The sequence below is a fragment of the Rana temporaria genome, chromosome 6 (genome assembly GCF_905171775.1).
Source record: "Rana temporaria chromosome 6, aRanTem1.1, whole genome shotgun sequence".
Classification (NCBI taxonomy): Eukaryota; Metazoa; Chordata; class Amphibia; order Anura; family Ranidae; genus Rana; species Rana temporaria.
The window spans coordinates 148318895-148339703 of record NC_053494.1 but is presented as its reverse complement, the minus strand read 5'-3'; the positions used below and the strand labels follow the sequence as shown (position 1 = coordinate 148339703).

At 40.0% G+C, this 20809-nt stretch overlaps 1 protein-coding gene across 1 annotated transcript; it reads right to left on the bottom strand.

The window, feature by feature from the left end:
- Positions 1–14079: 14079 nt before the first annotated feature.
- Positions 14080–19503, bottom strand: GBX2 (gastrulation brain homeobox 2). The gene is made up of 2 exons (XM_040357538.1): positions 18727–19503; positions 14080–15204 (listed from the first exon to the last, which is right to left on the bottom strand). The coding sequence occupies exons 1-2, from the start codon at positions 19199–19201 to the stop codon at positions 14693–14695; spliced, it is 987 nt and encodes a 328-aa protein (XP_040213472.1). The 5' UTR covers positions 19202–19503; the 3' UTR covers positions 14080–14692.
- Between the last annotated feature and the right edge of the window lie 1306 nt (positions 19504–20809).

Sequence of the window (20809 nt, the reverse complement as noted above, 5' to 3'; positions counted from 1 at the left end):
TAAAATTTAGGAAAGAAGGTTTTAATCATTGAATTAGGTGTTCCTACCAACCCAGGTGTCCGAGAACAAACATCCCATAATAATTTTTACCTGCTTTTCAGATCAAAATTCTGACAAAGTGCGATATGGTCCTATCAAAAGTGATTGCAAAAGTCCCCAAAAGAAGAATTGTTTGAGCTCATAAAACCCTTATGCCGCATACACACGATCATTTTTCGGCTTGTAAAAAAAACAATGTTTTTTCCAACTTCATCATTAAAACGACGTTGCCCACACACGGTCGTTAAAAAAAAATGCTCTAGCAAAGCGCGGTGATGTACAACACGTACGACGGCACAATAAAGGGGAAGTTCCATGCGGATGACGCCACCCTTTGGGCTGCTTTAGCTGATTTTGTGTTAGTAAAAGACGATTTGCGATTTTCTGTCTGTTACAGCGTGATGAATGTGCTTACTCCATTACGAAAGCTAGTTTTACCAGAACAAGCGCTCCCGTCTCATAACTTGCTTCTGAGCATGCACAGGTTTTTCATGTCGTTTTAGCCCACACGCGATCATTTTTTACAACCCGAAAAACTACATAGTTTAAAACGTCGTTAAAAAATGCAGCATGTTCGATTTTTTTTTTTTTTCGTCTTTCAGAACCCGAAAAATGATGTGAAGCCCACACACCATCGTTTTAAATGATGTTTTTTTAAAACGTCGTTTTTTTTACATGCCGAAAAATTATCGTGTGTACGCGGCATTAGGGTTAAAAATGATTACCGTAATAAATACCTGGACCTTCACCAATCTAAAGTCTGGCATATAGTTTAACATGTAAAAAATTCAGTGCTGCTGGTAATTTCCCTAGGGAGGGTATTCAAACACTGCAAAGCATGCTGTACGTAACTGACACAGGTTAAAATGAAAACGAAGGAACAGCTAAAGACCTGGAGGCATCCCTTGCACTTGAAACCATCTATGTTTATGAGTCTATATAACATGAAACATTGAACAAGAGTGGCATCCATAGGAGGTTACCAAAGAAATAATCTCTTCTCTCTGAAATAACATAAAATCAAAACTCTGCTTCCCACCTCATGTTTCCCAATGACTACTTGGATGATCTACAGTACTAAGGAAGCAATGGGGTTGATTTACAAAAACTGGAAAGTGCAAATTCTGGTGCAATTCTGTATAGAAACCAGCTTCCAGTTTTTTGTTTTTTTTTGGTCAAAGCTTACGAACAAGCTAAAGTTAGAAGTTGAATGCTACCATGCACAGCTGCACCAAATTTTGCACTCTCCAGTTTTAGAAAATCAACCCCAATGGGGGAGAAATGGGACAACGTTTTGATAAATGTACACAATACTATGTTATAGGAACAAAACATTACATAATTACATCACTTATAACCCCAAAACGTAATTCCGCTTGTGAAGCATATTAGAGAGAATATGGTGGATGTGGAGCTGAATTGCTGTCATCAAGCTTTGGCAGCTTTCAATCACTGAGGGTCCAATAGGTTCCATGTACTATAATGAACTTCTACTGTAAAATATCTAAGAATCTATAATATAAAACTCAATCAAGTTATGAAACATGATTGTAATTCATAGAGCAACAACAAAGAGGATCAAACAAAATACATCCTGTACTTATAAATAGTGCCAGGGATAATGTCCCAAGACTAAATTGCAGGTGGCCCATGCATTAGGGGTGCACGGGCGCTGCCCCCCTATCCATGTGTCTGGCTCCCTGATCTACATACACGGATGCCAGACGCATGTATTCCAATAGCGGGGGTGTTTTTTTGAAGCATGTGATTAGAGTTAGAGGCTCTAATAGGCTTTAAAAAAGGGCAGGCTCCGAGCGCGAAGCCCACCAAGTTGTGTGAGGAAAGCGCATTAATATTTATTATCGCCACACTGATCCTCCCTCCGGCCAATCAGGAAGCGAGTCTGAGACCCGTCACCCAATTGGCTGAAAGGACAGGCGATCCTGCTTGTTAAGTGCTGCCCAGGGGGAGGGGGGGTGGATGTTTACCGCTCTCTCGACACCAAAAAAACGCCAGCCGCCACTACTGAAATGACGAGGTCGGCCTCTCTTGTATCTCCAGCCCAGGCCCTGTTGGGAGTGAAACAGAGGGCGCCAAGGGACAGGAGGAACACGAGTGCCTGCAGATGTAGGTCAGGGAACTTGCAGTAGGAAATGCGGTTTCGAGGCAGCAGGAGACTTGTCAGACTCATCAGATCTGGAACCATAGCCGCAGACTTGCAGCAGGAACGCTCATCCTGGTGCAGAACTGCAGCAGCAGACAGCCGGTCAGACACTCAAGTGGGGTGATAAGTCAGGATCAGAGACAGGAACGTGGTCATCGGATAGTTGGGGTCATCAACAGGCGGGCAACAAAGTACCAAATCAGGAGCAGAGTAAAAGTCAGGAACGAGCCGGGTCAGTAACTAGAGACAAGACAGAAGCAGAATCGGATATCAGGTCAGGAGTAAGCCGGGTCAGCAACCAAGAAAACACACTGGATGTACACAGGACACAGGGAAAGCTCAAGACCTATCAGCATAGAGCACAGGCAGAAGCATCCTTAAATAGCGCGTCTGGCGCCAACATACATTGCGTGCGCTCCCATTTGCGCAGTGCGCATGCGCATTCCTGTTACCCGCTCACAACTTCTGACTTGCACATTTCTATTAGCCAAGCTATTAGGTTGGTATTCTCTGACAGATTACCTCAATGGGGATCACCTTCCCTGGGAAAAAGGGTAGTCCAAACAGCAGGTTTTCTTAAAATCTGACTATTTTTAAAAGGTTGCATGAAAGTTAAACAAACAAAACAGAAAATTAAACCTTGCCATCCAGGCACTAACTAAACATTGCAGGTTCCTAACTCAGGGGTGAAGGGCTTCTCCCAGTCACCCATAAAACAAAGATTATGCAAACCTTTTCTTTCTCTCACAAAGCAAACTTCACATAAGCAGCTCTCTCAGGTTTTTGGCTTCCTGAGGCCCCGTACACACGACCGAGTTTCTCGGCAGAATTCAGCCAGAAACTCGATCGGAGCTGAATTCTGCCGAGAAACCCGGCGGTGTGTACACTTTCGGCCGAGGAAGCCGACGAGTTCCTCGTCGAGCCAAATAGAGAACATGTTCTCTATTTCCTCGTTCAATGAGGAAAGTTGGCTCGCCGAGATCCTCGGCGCCTTCACACAGAACTCGACAAGCAAAATGATGAGTTTTGCCCGTCGAGTTCCTCGGACGTGTGTACGGGGCCTGAGTCCCAGGCCAAGAGCAATCCTTTGCGCTAGTCCTGCTTAATTTATACCACCTGTTGGTGGACTCAAGTGGACCAAAAAATGCGCCTAGATGGCGGGTAAAACCCACACCGAATTCCACCTTTGTTCCTTTGCAAATGGACACATGCGAGGCGAAACATAGCGCCCACCAATCACCTCGTCTTTCATAATGTCACAATAGTCAAGTCAAAGGTCTGCGCTGTATCCTATTGAAATGTTGTAGCGTGCTCTGAAGCAAACTGCTCAATAGAGACATCCCCAAAAATATATGAAGACAAGAATGGATCAATATGTCTTAACATCTGATCAGAAGATACAGCTGGAGGTTTATCACGGGAGCCTGTAGACATGCAAGTTTTGGCACCCTAAATAATGTCTCCACCTATTTTACACGGGATATTTCCTGGTTTTCCTGGTATTGACCAGGCTTGGAATATTGTGTAAATAATCTTATATGAGATGACTATTCCTACTGATGATGAAAGAAATATGTGCCCATCAATTATATCGAGAAAAGAGGCCAATTTGCCATCTACACGCATGTGCCTACTGTCCCTAGCTGTAATTACAGCCCTGGGTTAAGGATTTTGCAGATAAAGTTAAAGTATCACCATTTATACTACAATACTTTTTCCATCCAGTACCTAAAATGGGAAACCATTTATTCAGTTGTTAATTGACTATTTGTATTTACTATTATGAGAACCTAAAAGTTCACAGACACGATCTCACAATTATCCGTATCTGCCAGTACATTTACTGAAAATTTACTTTATATTATTAGCAATAAGAAGAGGAAGATGGATAGCCGCACTCCGGAAAAACTTTAAAAGAAAGTTGTCTTTATTGTCAAACTGAAACATGTACAGTCACCGCAACCACAAAACAGGACAGCCGACGCGTTTCGCACTTAACAAGTGCTTAGTCATGGCTTACTTTATATTATACTTTGACGTACTGTATGCACCCACTGCAGTAAGAACATAAAAGTTTAAACAGGGATTCAGTGATCATACTGAAGCAAAAATTTGAGTGTATGTCACATAACTCTCAGCTGTCAAAAAAACAACTTATAATTTCCATGATTCTATGTGGAACAAGGAAAAGTGATTGTAATGTAGCACTACCCCTGAAGGAGCTGCTGGATATTTTCGGGCGGCATGTTAACTCTATTTCCTCGCCGTCCAGGGTAATGGATGAGAGTTGAAAAAGTTCAATGTCCACACTTTACACTTCCTTTTCTAAGGTTTATTTGCTGAACTTGGTAAAGAAATAAAAGAAGTGATTGAAGAGGTGGAAGGGTAACAGGTAAATAGGTTCAGGTGCAATTTTCCAATCGGGAAACACTCCTGCTTCCACCAAGACAGCTTTCGTCGCCACTCTAGCCAGAGTGGGTATTGCGCACCCGGATAGGTTTCTCTCACTAGCCTAGAAGCCGGAATGGCGCACGGAATATGGTACAGTCTCTGCCACAGACCTTCCCACAGATGGAGACACTTTTGGTCCAAAATCCTCGTAGCACAGGATTCAGCACCCGGATCTCTCCAGATTAACTTCTTGCAAAACTTAGAACTGACAGGCAATCACCATCAAGCCTTTCAGTAAACGGTGCATCGTTCGATGAAGTTCAAGGCCTCTCCTGAGATACCAGCCTTGTGCTTGGTCCTCTACAAGATAGGTCCTTCATCAAGCGGCTTCCTCCCTCCAGGACGAACAGCACAGGATCACCCTTTAAAGCGTAGACCCAATCTGCTTACTGGGCCTGCTCAACAGATCACAACCCCGGACCAATGTGATCCGGAGGCAGGATTACAGGAACACGCACCCCCGGCCAGGAGGGCCACACACAGGGTGGTGGGACGACAGACCAGGATCGACGACCCCTGTCCAATGACATCTGGCCCTTAAGTACCCCTCCCCAGCATGCACAGCCCCCACTGATTGGCTGCCGAGCGGGGACACCCAAATCACCCTGACCTAGCTGCTGCCACCCTTGGCCTGGAGTGGAAACGACACCCCAGGCGAACAATAGTGGTCACTCACAGCACAGCCATGGCTGGAACAGAGGCCAAATTTGCTCAAAATCATACATGTCTGAGTCAACTAATTCTCAGATTTCCCCCTAAATTTAAAGCAGCGCCAGCCCAACAGGAGCAGTCTGCTACAGTAATATACAATTATTCCTCCATTCTTACCCTATGGGATTGATAACAGTGCACTCTTTATCATAGGTATGCAGGACTAATAATTAGTACCAGTTTTAGAAAGATTATTTTACCATGTAGCAATTGGGCTAAATTTGATCTTGAGTCTTGTATTTTTCTGCACCCTCTCCACTTACGAATATGATTTCAACACTGTCCTCTTACCTTTCTTTTCTACCTGTGTTTGCCTCCAGATGTACCCAAAGACATGTGTAGACAATCCCCCAATCCATTTGTTTTCATCCATACTGGGCAATTATCAAAAGTCTATTTAGCACCTGAAGACACCACCAGTTGATACTCATCTAGAGGAATTATGATTAGATGTGGCATAAAACCCTGCCTGATTCCTTTTGTTTTCTTCTTGAAAAGCCAGCACTCAAGAGGTCTGCAGAGTACCTACTCTCTCCATAGGCCCAACCATGATTTAGCACCCAATGTAACAGTGTTGAGGGAAAGGCCTAGTCTGTAAAAATATGAGAAGGTAGTTGGACATTCAGGCACATTTGACGTTTGTGCCACACTTTAGCCTATATCTCTCTTCACCTTTGCTTTATCTGAGTAATACCTCATGGAATTCAATTGCTCGACTGTTCTGTAGGCATTGCTGAATGAGCAAGAGTAGTAGAGATTGAGATTGCAACTGGGCCCCTTTCCTGAAGGTCCCATAGAGCCTAACTTTTCAGCCATATCCAAATTCCACCTTCATCACCTTTACCTTAGCAATTGCCTGCCCTGGTGATTTTTAAGATACACTGTGGAAGATAGAGAGGGTTATATTAGGTACACGTGGAAGAGGAGTTTTAGGAATTAATGATTGTAGGCACAGGAGGAAAAAAAGCATAGATATGTTAGATGCATGGGGAAGTTGGAGGGTGGATTTAGGCGATATTAAGTCTGGCAAAAAGTACATGGGACTGAAGTTCCAGGGCCCTTGCTCTTGTCTTGCAAAGGAGCCCACGGGGTTTCAAGCTTTGTCATAGCTTATTACATTGTGTAGTGTCTGCAATTCCAGCTTCTTGATCCTGCACTGTCTCACTTTCCTTAGCTTCCCAGTTTGTGTTAGCTTTTTTGGCAATACCTTCTGACCCGTGTCCCTTGGGATTTGATACTCTTAGGCCCCGTACACACGTCCAAGGAACTCCACGGGCAAAACTCATCGTTTTGCTCGTCGAGTTCTGTGTGAAGCCTCGGCCGAAAGTGTACACACGGCCGGGTTTCTCGGCAGAATTCATCTCCGATCGAGTTTCTGGCTAAATTCTGCCGAGAAACTCGGTCGTGTGTACGGGGCTTTAGTAGTTTTCAGCTCTTGTGACCATACTGTTTTATAAGTATTGTGGTACCAGTGCTTTATAAAGCTGAGCCATCATTTTACACGCTTTGCATAAATGCTTTCCACATCTATCATTTTTATACAGGGGTGACATCATAACATCAGAGTACAGAAAAATTCATAATACCAGGGTTCCCCCAGAGGTTGCTCAGGGTTCTTTGATCTGTGGTTGATCAACCTCCCATTTGATGGCACCAGCATAGTTTCAGGGCTAACTCCACTTGGCAGAGCCAGCTGCTTGACACCAAAGATTATTTAAACTGTCTGTAAGGGTGGCTTTCTAATGACCACTGTAAGGGTGACATTTCTCCCGTGGCTCACCAATGTAAGGGGCATTTTTTCCACTGGCCCCCAATCAATTGGTTTTAGCAGGAGCCCTCTGAAATTATTTTAAGGGTTCCTCTGAGGTAAATGGTTGAAAAAGGCTGGTCTAAAGGGTTATGTAATCTTTGTGACACATTTAACCCTATAATGCAGGCCAGTAAAATAACATCCTTTACACAAATTGCTACCTAATTTGTTCTATTTAGTCTGAACAGCCTCATTGTGACCTATAGGAATTGTTTCCAACTTTTGCTTTTACTTTTGAGGCACCACAAGGTTACAACTCTTTTCAAAAGACAATACAGCTTTATCTGTCTCTTAAAAATATCTGCCTATACATGTTTTAGCTGATGCTATTTGGTTTAAACTATAATGTAAACTATGTAACATATAGTAGTTATGCGTTGTTTCCAGAGTTACCACATGGTAACAAATGCAATCTAACCATCTTTGAATGGATCTAGTGGAAATGTAAATTCCCTGTACAATTGTAATCAAGCAAAATTATGAAAAAATGCAGTTTATAATGTTTATTAGTTTTCTGTCCTATATCAGTCTGGCCAGAATAGTTAATGAAGTTAGAGTTATCCTTTAAAAATTGATATAACCTATCCTGATAGGATGTTTCTACTAAACTTCAAATATTGTGCTGTCCTGCTAAAATCTAGACATGACGTGTTCTATTGAAACCAGTGACATTGGCAAATACTGTATACTAATATATTTTATAGCATAGGGAACATATTCATAATTGAAAGCTCAGGAGTCAGCACAAAGGAAATTATGGAAGACTTCAAACATAAAACTGTATTTCATTATTAATTTTTATTTTGTTGATCTAGATCTTGTCAGCTATGCTGGAAAGAGATGTAGTTGCGGAATTTAGATTTTTTTCACAAGTACCTGTCAGTTACCACCACAATAAAAGATGCTGGCCTTTGATTCCTTTTATTTGTCTTGTTTCAGACAGATGTTATTATCCCGATACTGCCCTATCTGAGTCTAGTGATCCTTGTCTGATGTTATTATCCCTGTACTGCCTTACCTGAGTCTGGTTATCCATGTCTGATTTTATTATCCCTGTACTGCCTTACTCGAGTCTGGTGATCCATGTCTGATTTTATTATCCCAGTACTGCCTTACCTGAGTCTCGTGATCCATCTCTGATTTTATTATCCCTGTAGTGCCTTACCTGAGTCTGGTGATCCATGTTTGATTTTATTATCCCTGTACTGCCCTTTCTGAGTCTAGTGATCCTTCTCTGATTTTATTATCCCAGTACTGCCTTACCTAAGTCTGGTGATCCATGTCTGATTTTATTATCCCTGTACTTCCCTATCTGAGTCTAGTGATCCTTCTCTGATTTTATTATCCCGGTACTGCCTTACCTGAGTCTGGTGATCCATGTCTGATTTTATTATCCCTATACTGCCTTACCTGAGTCTAGTGATCCACGTCCACATGTTCAGGTTGACTCTTCTAAGTGGAAATTTAGCCATGCAAATAATTCCAGGAGGCACTCATGTCACTCTTTTTGTTTTCTAGAATTTTTCTGAAACGGTGGATCTCATCTGTAGTTTCAAACTGCGGACAGCTCTTGTGTTTTTACTCATTGATCATTTTTGTTAACATTTCCTATCTGCTCTTACACCCCCTTTCCATGAAGAAGAGTGAATACGTTCCCCTTCGCCAACTAACACCATTAGAAGATTGTGGTGGACTTGGTGACATGGCAACGTGTTCAAGTATGGTCAGGTTGTTCACTACACTTAAACCTCGCTAAGGCATCTGCCTGTCTATGACCAGCCTTCAAGAGAGATTCAGACAAAATAAGTAGGCCTATACATGATTGGTTGCTACAGACAGTGTCAGTAACATGTGCGTTAATGTGTTATGTATATATTTAATTATCAGCTTTTACAGAATGCATATTTATATAGGTCACATTTTGACACTGTAAAGACCAAAGTAAATTTGCAAAGAAATGCCTGACCTTTTCATTGAAATTAGTTCTTGGTCATAAAAAAAGCTTTAGGCTCTTATGGGGGGATCAGCAGCTGCCCTCGACCCCCCTACTTGATTTGATCTGCAGATGTAAATAATAATTTATGGGAGCAACAAATATGGTGCAGTGCAGGCAGCCCCAGTCCTGGGCTGGAGCAGCTAAAGGGATGGGAATTAATAGAAAGCAGCACCAGGGGCCAGGAGCTATTAGCAGGCGCTATTCTTCACAGCTCCCATCAGGATTAATCATTGAGAGTTAATTTGAAGCTCAGACAAGTTGCTGTTAATTTAGTGCGGGGAGGACGGGATGGGGAGAGCCCAAACCCCCCGAGTCCCATTAATCAGCAGCCTCAGACGGCCCTGCCTTGATTACAATTTGCAAAAAAATTCATTAGCGCCTGGGCCAGTGACAATTTTTCTCTTTGCCTGTGATGTGACTCATTAGGCAGCCAAATGAAAGCTGTGATGATGGCTGCAATCAAACCCCTCCACTTGTTTATCTTCTCCCTGCCTCTCCAGTGCAGGATCAAGGCCCTCTCCAGCACCCACTCCCCACTCCCGGCCCCCTCTCCTTGCTGGCTCTCCCCTAACACCTTGCTGCTCTTCAGCGCCTTCCTTTGCCCTTTTCTCCCTTTCTAAAGAGAGTGATAACCTAATGTAGCCCCCTGTGACAATCTATTGTCAAACAAAACCCACATTTTTCACACTTACTGTCTCTGTGAATATCTTTCTGTCTCTTTCTGGAAGTTGGCATCATCCTACCCTGTACAGACTGGCTACTGTTGCTGCGTGATCTATTTTTCACTCATGGTTAATAAATAAGAGTGTTGTAATATACAGACACAAGAATTATAGAGAAGATATGATACCTTTTATTGATCAAGTCAATTAAAATAGTGAACTATTCAGACAGCTCAGGACACTTTGTCAGCAACAGTCCCTTTAGAACATTGCGTCAGTGTATTTCAGCTTTTATACATATTTACCTAACCCTTTTCCTTGGTTGCCTCAAGGGTTAGTCCACCCAGAAGATGAAGTTTAATTTCCGGTACAAGTCAGAATTTCTAATTGCTTACCGGCTTCCTTTATCTTTTAGAAACTCCAAAGACAAGATCTCCCCTGCCATAGCCTTAGCTTATACCCACCGCATTTTTTGTGAAGCCTCACTTCTCTTGCTGCATTCTCCTTATGAGATTGAGTAGTTAGTTGAATCTGTGAGAACTCAATTGCAGATATTTTGCCATCGCTAGTCCCCAAGGAATAAAAATGTCCTACGTCTACCTTAACTAAAGTAGTGGTATAGGTTGATTGACCGATGTTTCTCTTCTTTTCTTCCCATTTGTTTTTACTTTGGGCCGAAGCACATTCAAACTTTATGACTTTTATGTTTTCTGAGACCAACCTCTCAATTATGGTTTTTCCAATGCCTGGAAATTTCCGACCAGTACAACCATTTCTTATACCACTACATGTTCAGTTGCTTTCTTTTTACCATTTACCCTCTCATTCCTTTCCGGTGTTTATAAACCATTTTAGTGACGTCTTGTACCATGAATGCCTTTGTCTACGTATCTGTATGCCTGCACACAACAGACACTCATATATATATATCTATATATATATATATATATATATACATTTAAATCCCCTTCCTTCCTCATTCTGATGCTTGGTTTGAACTTCAACAACATATCTTCACCACGTATAGATGCCTAAATGCATTGAGTTGCTGCCATGTGATTGGTTGATTAGCAATTTGTGTTACCAAGCAATAGAACAGGTGTACCTTACACAGTGGCCGGTGAGTGTATATATATTTCTTTCAATATATGTTTATGAACCCTTTGCTTGGATTTGTAGAAATGCATTAGTTACAAATGGTAATTAAAAAGTGTTGGTTTTAATGTTTTAAAGTTCAACACAAAGTTTGACATCATAGAAGATCTGCTTGACCTTTGTGATAAGTTGATCTATTTCATAATGTTATCAAATATATTATGTTTCATCTGCTGGAAGTCTGATCTCTGTACCTATTCAGAGTATTGCTTTTGCTCTTGTAGACAGGAAATTTGATGGCGGAAAGTTATTCCTTATTAATAAAGAAGAGACTTGGAATGTGCAAGACTTCAGTGATTATGACCAATCAATGTTTTGACTCTTCAATCTATTTCTAAATTAAGTGGTGATACCTGTTTGTACTTTTGTGGCTCTGTGTATAGGAGCTTTGTATTTCGCATATAAACTGGCGTGCTGTTGTATCTACATAAATCTACCCCCATATACTGTGTGCGGCTATACAATATTGCTTAGATAAATGTAATAACCTTTGTGTTTCCCCTTTTTTTTTGCATCTCCCAGCACAAGATCAATTTGTCATTTTGTTTTTTCAATACAAATATTTAATAAAGACATATATAATTTATACCATACCTTATCATATGTCTGTTTTTTTTCTAATTAAGACAGCTCTAAATTAGTTAGAATCTCTGTAGCCATTTGTAAATCTAAGTTCCAGATTGTAGGAAAAATGTTTTTTTATTTAACTTAGTACCATGTTTTGAAACCATGTAAGAACCTTCCACTGACATTGCTGTACTACGCCTGCTTATAAGAGGAAAAAAAAGTAAAATTATACTTTAACTGTGGTTTTCCTCGCTTAGCTGAAATTACAGAGATGTTTCTGTGTAAAATCAATACGAATAAAGTGAACAAAAATCTGTTTCGCCTACAGCTGTTACTGTAAAAGACGCAATTATGTGTGTTGGAGTCTAACAGAAAATGTGCGCCAATTGTGCAAGTTAGGATAGACTGTTTAAAAGACTGAAGCCTCGTACACACGACCGAGGAACTCGACGGGCGAAACACATTGTTTTCTTAGTCGAGTTCCTTGTTAGGCTGTCGAGGAACTCGACAAGGCAAGTTTCTCTATTCCCGTCGAGGAAATAGAGAACTTGCTCTCTTTTTGACTTGTCGAGTTTCTCGACAGTTTCCTCAACGAAAATGTACACACAACCGGTTTCCTCGGCAAAAAAATATCTCCCAGCAAGCTGGTTTTTGCCGAGAAACTCGGTCGTGTGTACGAGGCCTGAGTTCTGATTGTTCTTAGTACCCAGGAGTCTAAGTAGTTATTTACAGGACATGTCATATTTATACATGTTACATATTACATCCTTTATATATGTTTCTCTGGCCAAATACGTATTCTGTTATTTACTTTTTCAGCCCCTACTTTTCTCCTAAAAAGCAGAAACTTTTGACTTGCCTAGCAGGATGTATTCAATAACACAACAAAGTTCAATTTTACAATTGTTCTCATTTAAAAGCTATACAATGTTAGAATATTTTCCATTGGAACCCTATTTGTTCCTCGATTCCTGTACTATTAAAAATGTAGCATCTTTTGAATAATGTCATGAGGGGATTATGAAACTCCAGGTACATTTAAGTTTTCTAAGAACTATATTCAGGTATTGGTGAAAATAACTACAGTTAAAGATATGCATGTATTTTTGAGTATGTACATGCTACAAGGTTGGAAAGGTGTATTAAGTGAAAAATGTAACTTGTATCTGTTGAATAATTGGATACTGCATATGCTATGGTTGCATCTCAATAAACTTTGAATTTCTTGGAAAAAAAAGATATGCATGTAAATATCTCATGAATTTAGGATTAAAAAGCTGTGGCTGGTGAATGGAGTTGAAACTTTTACTTTTATGGGTGCATCTGTTTTAGTTTTTTTCTTTCTGGTTCCTTTAAAAATAATACAGCACAAAAAAAAAAAAGTTTACACTTTGAACCAAACTACCCATATAACCCAATTCATTGCTGTTATGACTACCCTAAATATACAAACTTGCAATATACATTATTTATATCAATATAATGAAGATGTATTATGGAAAAATCAGTAGGCAAGGACGTTGCGTGTTTGTCCATATTATTTTTACCATACGCTCTACCGATTTTCTTACAGTTTAGCACCAAAATGTTGCATAGTAAAAATAAATGGACACACTTTGTATATGATGCAGTTTCATTAACATTGCAGTTTATATCATTAACTGATTAATGTCCATAATCACACATGTACCTATGTGGCTTCTAATTATTCCATTTTGTGCATCTGATTTCCCATGTGAATAATTTATATTAAGTGGGTGTTAACTGTCTTGGTCCTCCTCTTGGTCTTTTTTGTATGTATATATATATATATATATATATATATATATATATATACACACGCCTCTGACTTTTATTCTATTTCTTTCCAGTCTTGTTATTTAATTACTAAAATGAAAGATGCTGGACAGAGGATTTCTTGCAGAAGAAAGCTTTTTACAACATGGTTATAAAGCAGACTCCACACTAGAGCTCATTCTCTCCTCTCTTTATCTGCCATTCAGCTGGTTAGCAACACATCCAAGCAATGGCATGAAGTGACATGGAGAGAGATGACCCTGCCCGCTTCTTGCTGGGATCCCAGCTCACTTTGTACAATTGCCACAAATAACCTGACAGATCCCAGGCCTCAACATCCAAAGGCTTTGTTCTGGGGTCTGATCTGCCGGATATTTTTTTTTTTATAGCAAATTACAAGTCTGTTTAAACCAAGGATAAATAATATATATATGTATATATATATATATATATATATATTTTTTTATTATTATTATTTATATATATATATATATATATATATATATATATATATATATATATATATATATATATATATATAAAAATGTACCCACAAGTTTATATATATATATATATAGTAAAATCCTAAGTCACAAACCTGCGTCTAGAAAACATGTCCTCCTAATTATGAAGTCAGGACTTCCTCCCCTGGGTGACAGACACATTTACTGCACAGATGACACTTCCAACCTTCCACAATTAAATAATGTCTCAAAAGAAAAAGAAAAAATGTACATTCATTTATTTCTTGTCCAACAGACCCCACATGTCCTGCCCTATTAAATCCCACACAGACCCTCATTTGGCGACCCCCTCGTCCTCATCACACAGATCAGATTTGACAAAATGAGTCTCAGAGGGGATGAAGGAAGATTAGCCAGGACCTGGCCATGTACCCTTTCAAATGACCCCACATCTTCCAGACTGGCCGAGTGGGTTTGTTTATTAGTGACATTTTCAGATTTCACAAGACTGAGTTTTGTTTGAAAAAAAATAAAATAAAAAAAAATAAAAAGGATAACTTAAGAGAATAATGCGACACTTAATAAATTAATCACAACATAATTTTAAAGCTCCACAGAGCTAAAGCAGGGCTATCAGTTCTCCAGGAGGGACTTTAGTCCCCTATAAGTTGGGCAGGGGCCCCAATCTTGTCCCATCATGGCTGGAGGCCACTAAATGTCCCAGAGCCTGGCAGAAGGTCCAGACCTGCCACAGGGTCCCTCTGTCCACACAGCTGTCCTGCCACAATAATAAATAGAGTACAGCTTCTGGCTTTCAGTCTATAGTCAGTGTGTATGGGAACCACAAACCTGCAGTCTATCGCAGTCTTTCTGAGTTCAGGGTCTACCCTGCTCCAGCTGCTGGTGTTGGCTCCTGATGGCGAACCTGCTGACATGGACTGGGATGGGCACCACGATTTTGGGGTTCCTGGAGGGCTCCCCCGTTTTGGAGTTGGCATTGCCTGCCTTGACCCTCTTCCACTTGGCTCTGCGGTTCTGGAACCAGATTTTCACCTGCACCTCGCTGAGTTTGAGGGCATGTGCGATCTGGGAGCGCTCGGTGAGGGACAGGTACTTCTTGCAGTGGAACTCCTTCTCCAGTTCCAGGAGCTGCTCGCTGGTGAACGCCGTTCTCCTCCTCCGGTTCTTCCCGGTGGAGGTGTTGTTACTGGAAGGGTTGGGGTTCTGGGGGCTCTCCTCCGGGGTGTCATCCTCCTTGTGGGCCGTCTGGCACGAGATGTTGTCATCGGAACTGTAGTCCAGGTCACTGTCCATCAGGTAGGTGTCCTCCTTCCCCTTCACATCATCGTCTTTCCCCGGGTCTTCCTTCCCTTGTCCCCGGACAACACCTGGCCAATAAAAGACACAAAGTCAGCTCATTGCAAGAACCACCGAGGGCACCTACCTCTACCAACCTATGCCAACCTCTACCAACCTATGCCAACCTCTACCATCGTCTCTGCCAAAAGAGTCGGGATTTTTTTTAGGATCGAGTTAAAATTAAACGTACATTGACCAAGGATTTTATATTAAATATTGGTGGGAATTTAATATAAATGTGATGCGGGATTGCGTGTTCATATCTGACAAATAATATCAAATATATCTCTGTACTATATAACTACTATTATGTATGTTTCTATCTATCTATCTATCTATCTATCTATCTATCTATCTATCTATCTATCTATCTATCTATCTATCTCTGTACTCTATATCTACTATTATGTATGTTTATATCTATCTATCTATCTATCTATCTATCTATCTATCTATCTATCTATCTATCTATCTATCCTCTATATCTACTATTATGTATGTATGTTTCTAACTATCTATCTATCTCTATATCTACTATTATGTATGCATGTTTCTATCTATCTATACTCTATATCTACTATTATGTATGCATGTTTCTATCTATCTATCTATCTATCTATCTATCTATCTATCTATCTATCTATCTATCTATCTATATCTACTATTATGTATGTATGTTTCTAACTATCTATCTATCTATACTCTATATACTATTATGTATATATGTATGTATGTATGTATCTATCTATATTCTATATCTACTATTATGTATGTATGTTTCTATCTATCTATCTATCTATCTATCTATCTATCTATATCTACTATTATGTATGTCTGTATCTATCTCTCTATTCCCAATTTCCTATTATGTGTGTAAGTAGCACGTTTGTTTGTTTTTGTTATTTTTGTTATTGTTATTTTTCACTTACTTGTTTATTTCCTTTCTTTCTTTCTTTTAATATATATATATATATATATATATATATATATATATATATATATATATATATATATATATATATATATTAATCTATATCTATATCCATACATATATATCTATTATTTTTATACTTCTACTATGTTTTATAACTATTATGTTTGTATCTATATTTCTACACATGCATATCTCTATTTATCTATACTTTTTTGTATCTCTTATGTAACTATTATGTATATCTATCACTTCTATTTTCTTTCTATTTCATATATGTATGTATGTATATATATATATATACACACACACACACACACACACACACATACATACAGACAGACAGACACAATATATATATATATATATATATATATATATATATATATATATATATATATATATATATATAAATAAACACAGACATCTATGTATCTATCTATCTGTATTTTTGTTATACATTTACTATCTCTTATAACTATTGTGTATGTATCTATTTATCTATATATCCTCTTTCTTTCTTTCCTTCCTTACCTCCCGCATAAGCACACACACCAACAAATATATACTTTTTTTATTATTATTTTTTTTTATATATACGTATACTATCTACTATTATGTATGTATGTCTATCTATTCATCCACCATTATTTATAGCTCGCAGATTTTTCTTCTGTCTTTTTTTTGTTTCTTTCCACAAACAAAACATACTTTTTATACTTATACTCTATATACATCTTAATCAAAATAAAATATACTTTAAATCAAAATATCCAAATATACTTTTAATAAAAAATAAATAAACTATATTTGAGTATGTGTAATAACGAGTATATCCATCTATCTATTAGATACTATATATACTTATTATTACACATATACAAGTATAATTAAAGATATTTTTTATTTATATAACAAAGTGTGTGACTTCTTCATATATAACACATATATAGATATTTATGTCCTGAAGAAGTAGTCCACTTTGTAGAATATAAAGAACTGAAAACTTCCCCAGTGAATATCTTGTAAGAACTCTGCCTATGACTTTCCAACCATGAAGGTATAGCGGTGCAGGGAAGTCGGGATTGTACGTGTATGACCTCGCCAGCGGGGAGATGAGATTAAAGTCTGATTAAATGAGGAGTATTCTCGGTTCTAGACATCCCAGTCCCCATAGATTTCCCCAATCCCGGGAGAAGTGTGATCCCGGCTTGTGTCTGCATTAATGGAGATCAGTGTAGGAATATTCGGCTCTTTTATGTGATTATTTACATTGTCTTTAGATGAAGAGTTGATTTTCCTTCATTGATCTCCTGAGCAGAGGGAATATTTGGGATATGATCTCCTAAGCAGAGGGAATATTTGGGATGTGATCTCCTAAGCAGAGGGAATATTTGGGATGTGATCTTCTGAGCAGAGGGAATATTTGGGATATGATCTCCTGAGCAGAGGGAATATTTGGGATGTGATCTTCTGAGCAGAGGGAATATTTGGGATATGATCTCCTGAGCAGAGGGAATATTTGGGATATGATCTGAGCAGAGGGAATATTTGGGATGTGATCTCCTGAGCAGAGGGAATATTTGGGATATGATCTGAGCAGAGGGAATATTTGGGATGTGATCTCCTGAGCAGAGGGAATATTTGGGATGTGATCTTCTGAGCAGAGGGAATATTTGGGATATGATCTCCTGAGCAGAGGGAATATTTGGGATATGATCTGAGCAGAGGGAATATTTGGGATGTGATCTCCTAAGCAGAGGGAATATTTGGGATATGATCTCCTGAGCAGAGGGAATATTTGGGATATGATCTCCTGAGCAGAGGGAATATTTGGGAATATTTGGGATATGATCTCCTGAGCAGAGGGAATATTTGGGACATGATCTCCTGAGCAGAGGGAATATTTGGGATATGATCTCCTGAGCAGAGGGAATATTTGGGAATATTTGGGATATGATCTCCTAAGCAGAGGGAATATTTGGGATGTGATCTCCTGAGCAGAGGGAATATTTGGGATATGATCTCCTGAGCAGAGGGAATATTTGGGATATGATCTCCTGAGCAGAGGGAATATTTGGGATATGATCTCCTAAGCAGAGGGAATATTTGGGAATATTTGGGATATGATCTCCTGAGCAGAGGGAATATTTGGGATATTATGGGAGAAGCTTTGTTTGGATAAAGTAAAGCAGAGATGACCGACTTTTCCTATTTTATTCTACATATTACGATGTGATTGTCTCCTATCTCGGTGTGTGTATGTTGTATAAATATATTAGAAGTGGAAGTATTTATTGTGTTTCGATTTCTTCTCTATAGTAAATCTGCATTGTATTGTTTTTTTTAGTTTTCCCATCCGACCCACAATAAGATACAGTGTAGAATTTGGAGAGAGTCTCCCATTGATGGAGCGATCTCTGGAGGAATTAATCTATATTAATTGATGTTTGTGTTGCTATTAATGAGCTCAGATTTCGGCAAATCCTAAAACATATGTTTGTTCATTAGTCAGACCAGGGTTGGCAAATAACACATTCTAGAAGTAAAATGGATCTGTTTTTGGTGATGATGGGTACATAGACTCAGAGATCAGATCGTACAAAGATCGGCCACTTACCTAGAGAGGCTTCTGAAGCAGAAAAAGGCAATAAGGTTCCCTCTTTGGTGACATAAGTTTTGGCAGTGTCCTCTCCATCTGATTGGCCCCCATCGCTCTTGTCGTACCCTCCTTGGAGGCTCTGACTTCCAAACTTCCTGGCCGCCTCTTGGTGATGGGCTGAGAAGCTGCCTGGCAGGGTGGCCATGAGGGTAGAGGTGAGTGCCATGCCCTGGGCCAGGCTGGAGCAGAATCCGCTGGGCAGGCTGGGGATCTGATGGTGGGGATGGGAAGCCTGGGACAAGGAAGGGGGTGGAGGGGGAGGGGGTGGCAGGACCACAGGCCTGTATGGCATGAACATTGGGTAGCCAGTGTAGACGAAGTGCCCAGGACTGGGCTGGGGGGGATTTCCTATCAGAGAGTCTATACTGAAGGCTGTACTGCTGCCCAGGGGACGCTGCATCATCATGAGAGGAGGCTGGAAGGCTGCACTCATATAAGCGCCTGGAAGTAGAGAGGTGCTAGGGAGAAGAACTGGAAGGGGGCACCCCGATCAGGGCACACACGGACCGATGTGATCTGGGCACAGGCTGCGATCAGTTTATCATATTGTCCCATAGGAGTCCAGAGATCACAGGAGTGAGTGCTGGAGAAGAGGCTTGTGTCCTGGAGATGTAGTCCTGAGAGTGCTCCTCTCCCTGAGTGCTGCTGCTGTGTCCCGGGTCACCTGGCTCTGCACCTCCTCCTCTCTCCCGGCTTCTGCGGATACAAACTCTTCACCTATTTCCCATTCACATTTTGCTACATTTTACATCCTTCCCTCGGTCACGAGGCACCGATCCCCGCCTGCCATTGGCTGCCTGGCCGGAGGAGGCGTGGCGTACAAGCCTAACCCATCACACACCCCTCCGCCGAGTGACAGAGTGAAGGGCTGAGAGATCCGATCCGCCGACCCGGACCTGTCACCCTCCCCAGCCGGAGCCCCATACATGTCCGATCACCCCATCCCCTGCCTGCAATCAAGTGACAGCTGTCAGTGTGTCCCATTCCAACAAAACCATCCATTCTGTCATATATATATAAATATATATATACATGTTTGTATGGGGGTCATATACATATACCGTATATACATGTGTGTATGGGGGGTCATATATATATATACATGTGTGTATGGGGGGTCATATATATATATATATATATATATATATATATATACATGTGTGTAGGGGGGTCATATATATATATACACATGTGTGTATGGGGGGTCATATATATATATATATATATATATATATATATATATATATATATATATATATATATATATATATATATATATATATATATATATATATATGTGTGTGTGTGGGGTCATATATATATATATATATATATATATATATATATATATATATATATATATATGTGTGTATGGGGGGTCATATATATATATATGTGTGTGTGTGTGTGTGTGTGTGTGTGTGTGTATGGGGGGACCATCCATCGGTGCATTCTAGGGCCACAACTATCATGTGAGATGTGTGTTCCCCAGACGGGAAATGGTGTTCTCTATGTACCGATGTGTGTCCGGAGATCAGGAGAGACTTGTAGGGGTCACACACACATCGGGGCACATTTCACAATTATTTTATGATGTGTACAATTATTTTATTAGTTGTGATCGCGACTGTGTGTGTGCGAATAGAGCAGATCGGCTTTCTATAGAATTAGTAATAGGACGATCAGCACTGCGCTGGACCTTATTATATATTCACATATATTTATATTACTGTCATTATGTTTTTATATAAATAGATATCATTTTTATTCCAGGCAGAATATTCACATCCCAATAAATCATGTCTTCTCTTCCCATGTGATGACCACACACCTACAATGATCATGATGGGTATTATCTGCTGGCCCAACACATCCCTGTCCATGGAGGATTATTATTATTACAGCTCATATTATAGAGGAAATAGGGGACATCGCCCGATAAACCGGCGACCTGCATCGTATTGTCCCCATGCACAGATCCTTCTATTAGCGCACAATAATTCACCGATCCCCATGGACCCGCTTTTCATTTCCTATATCT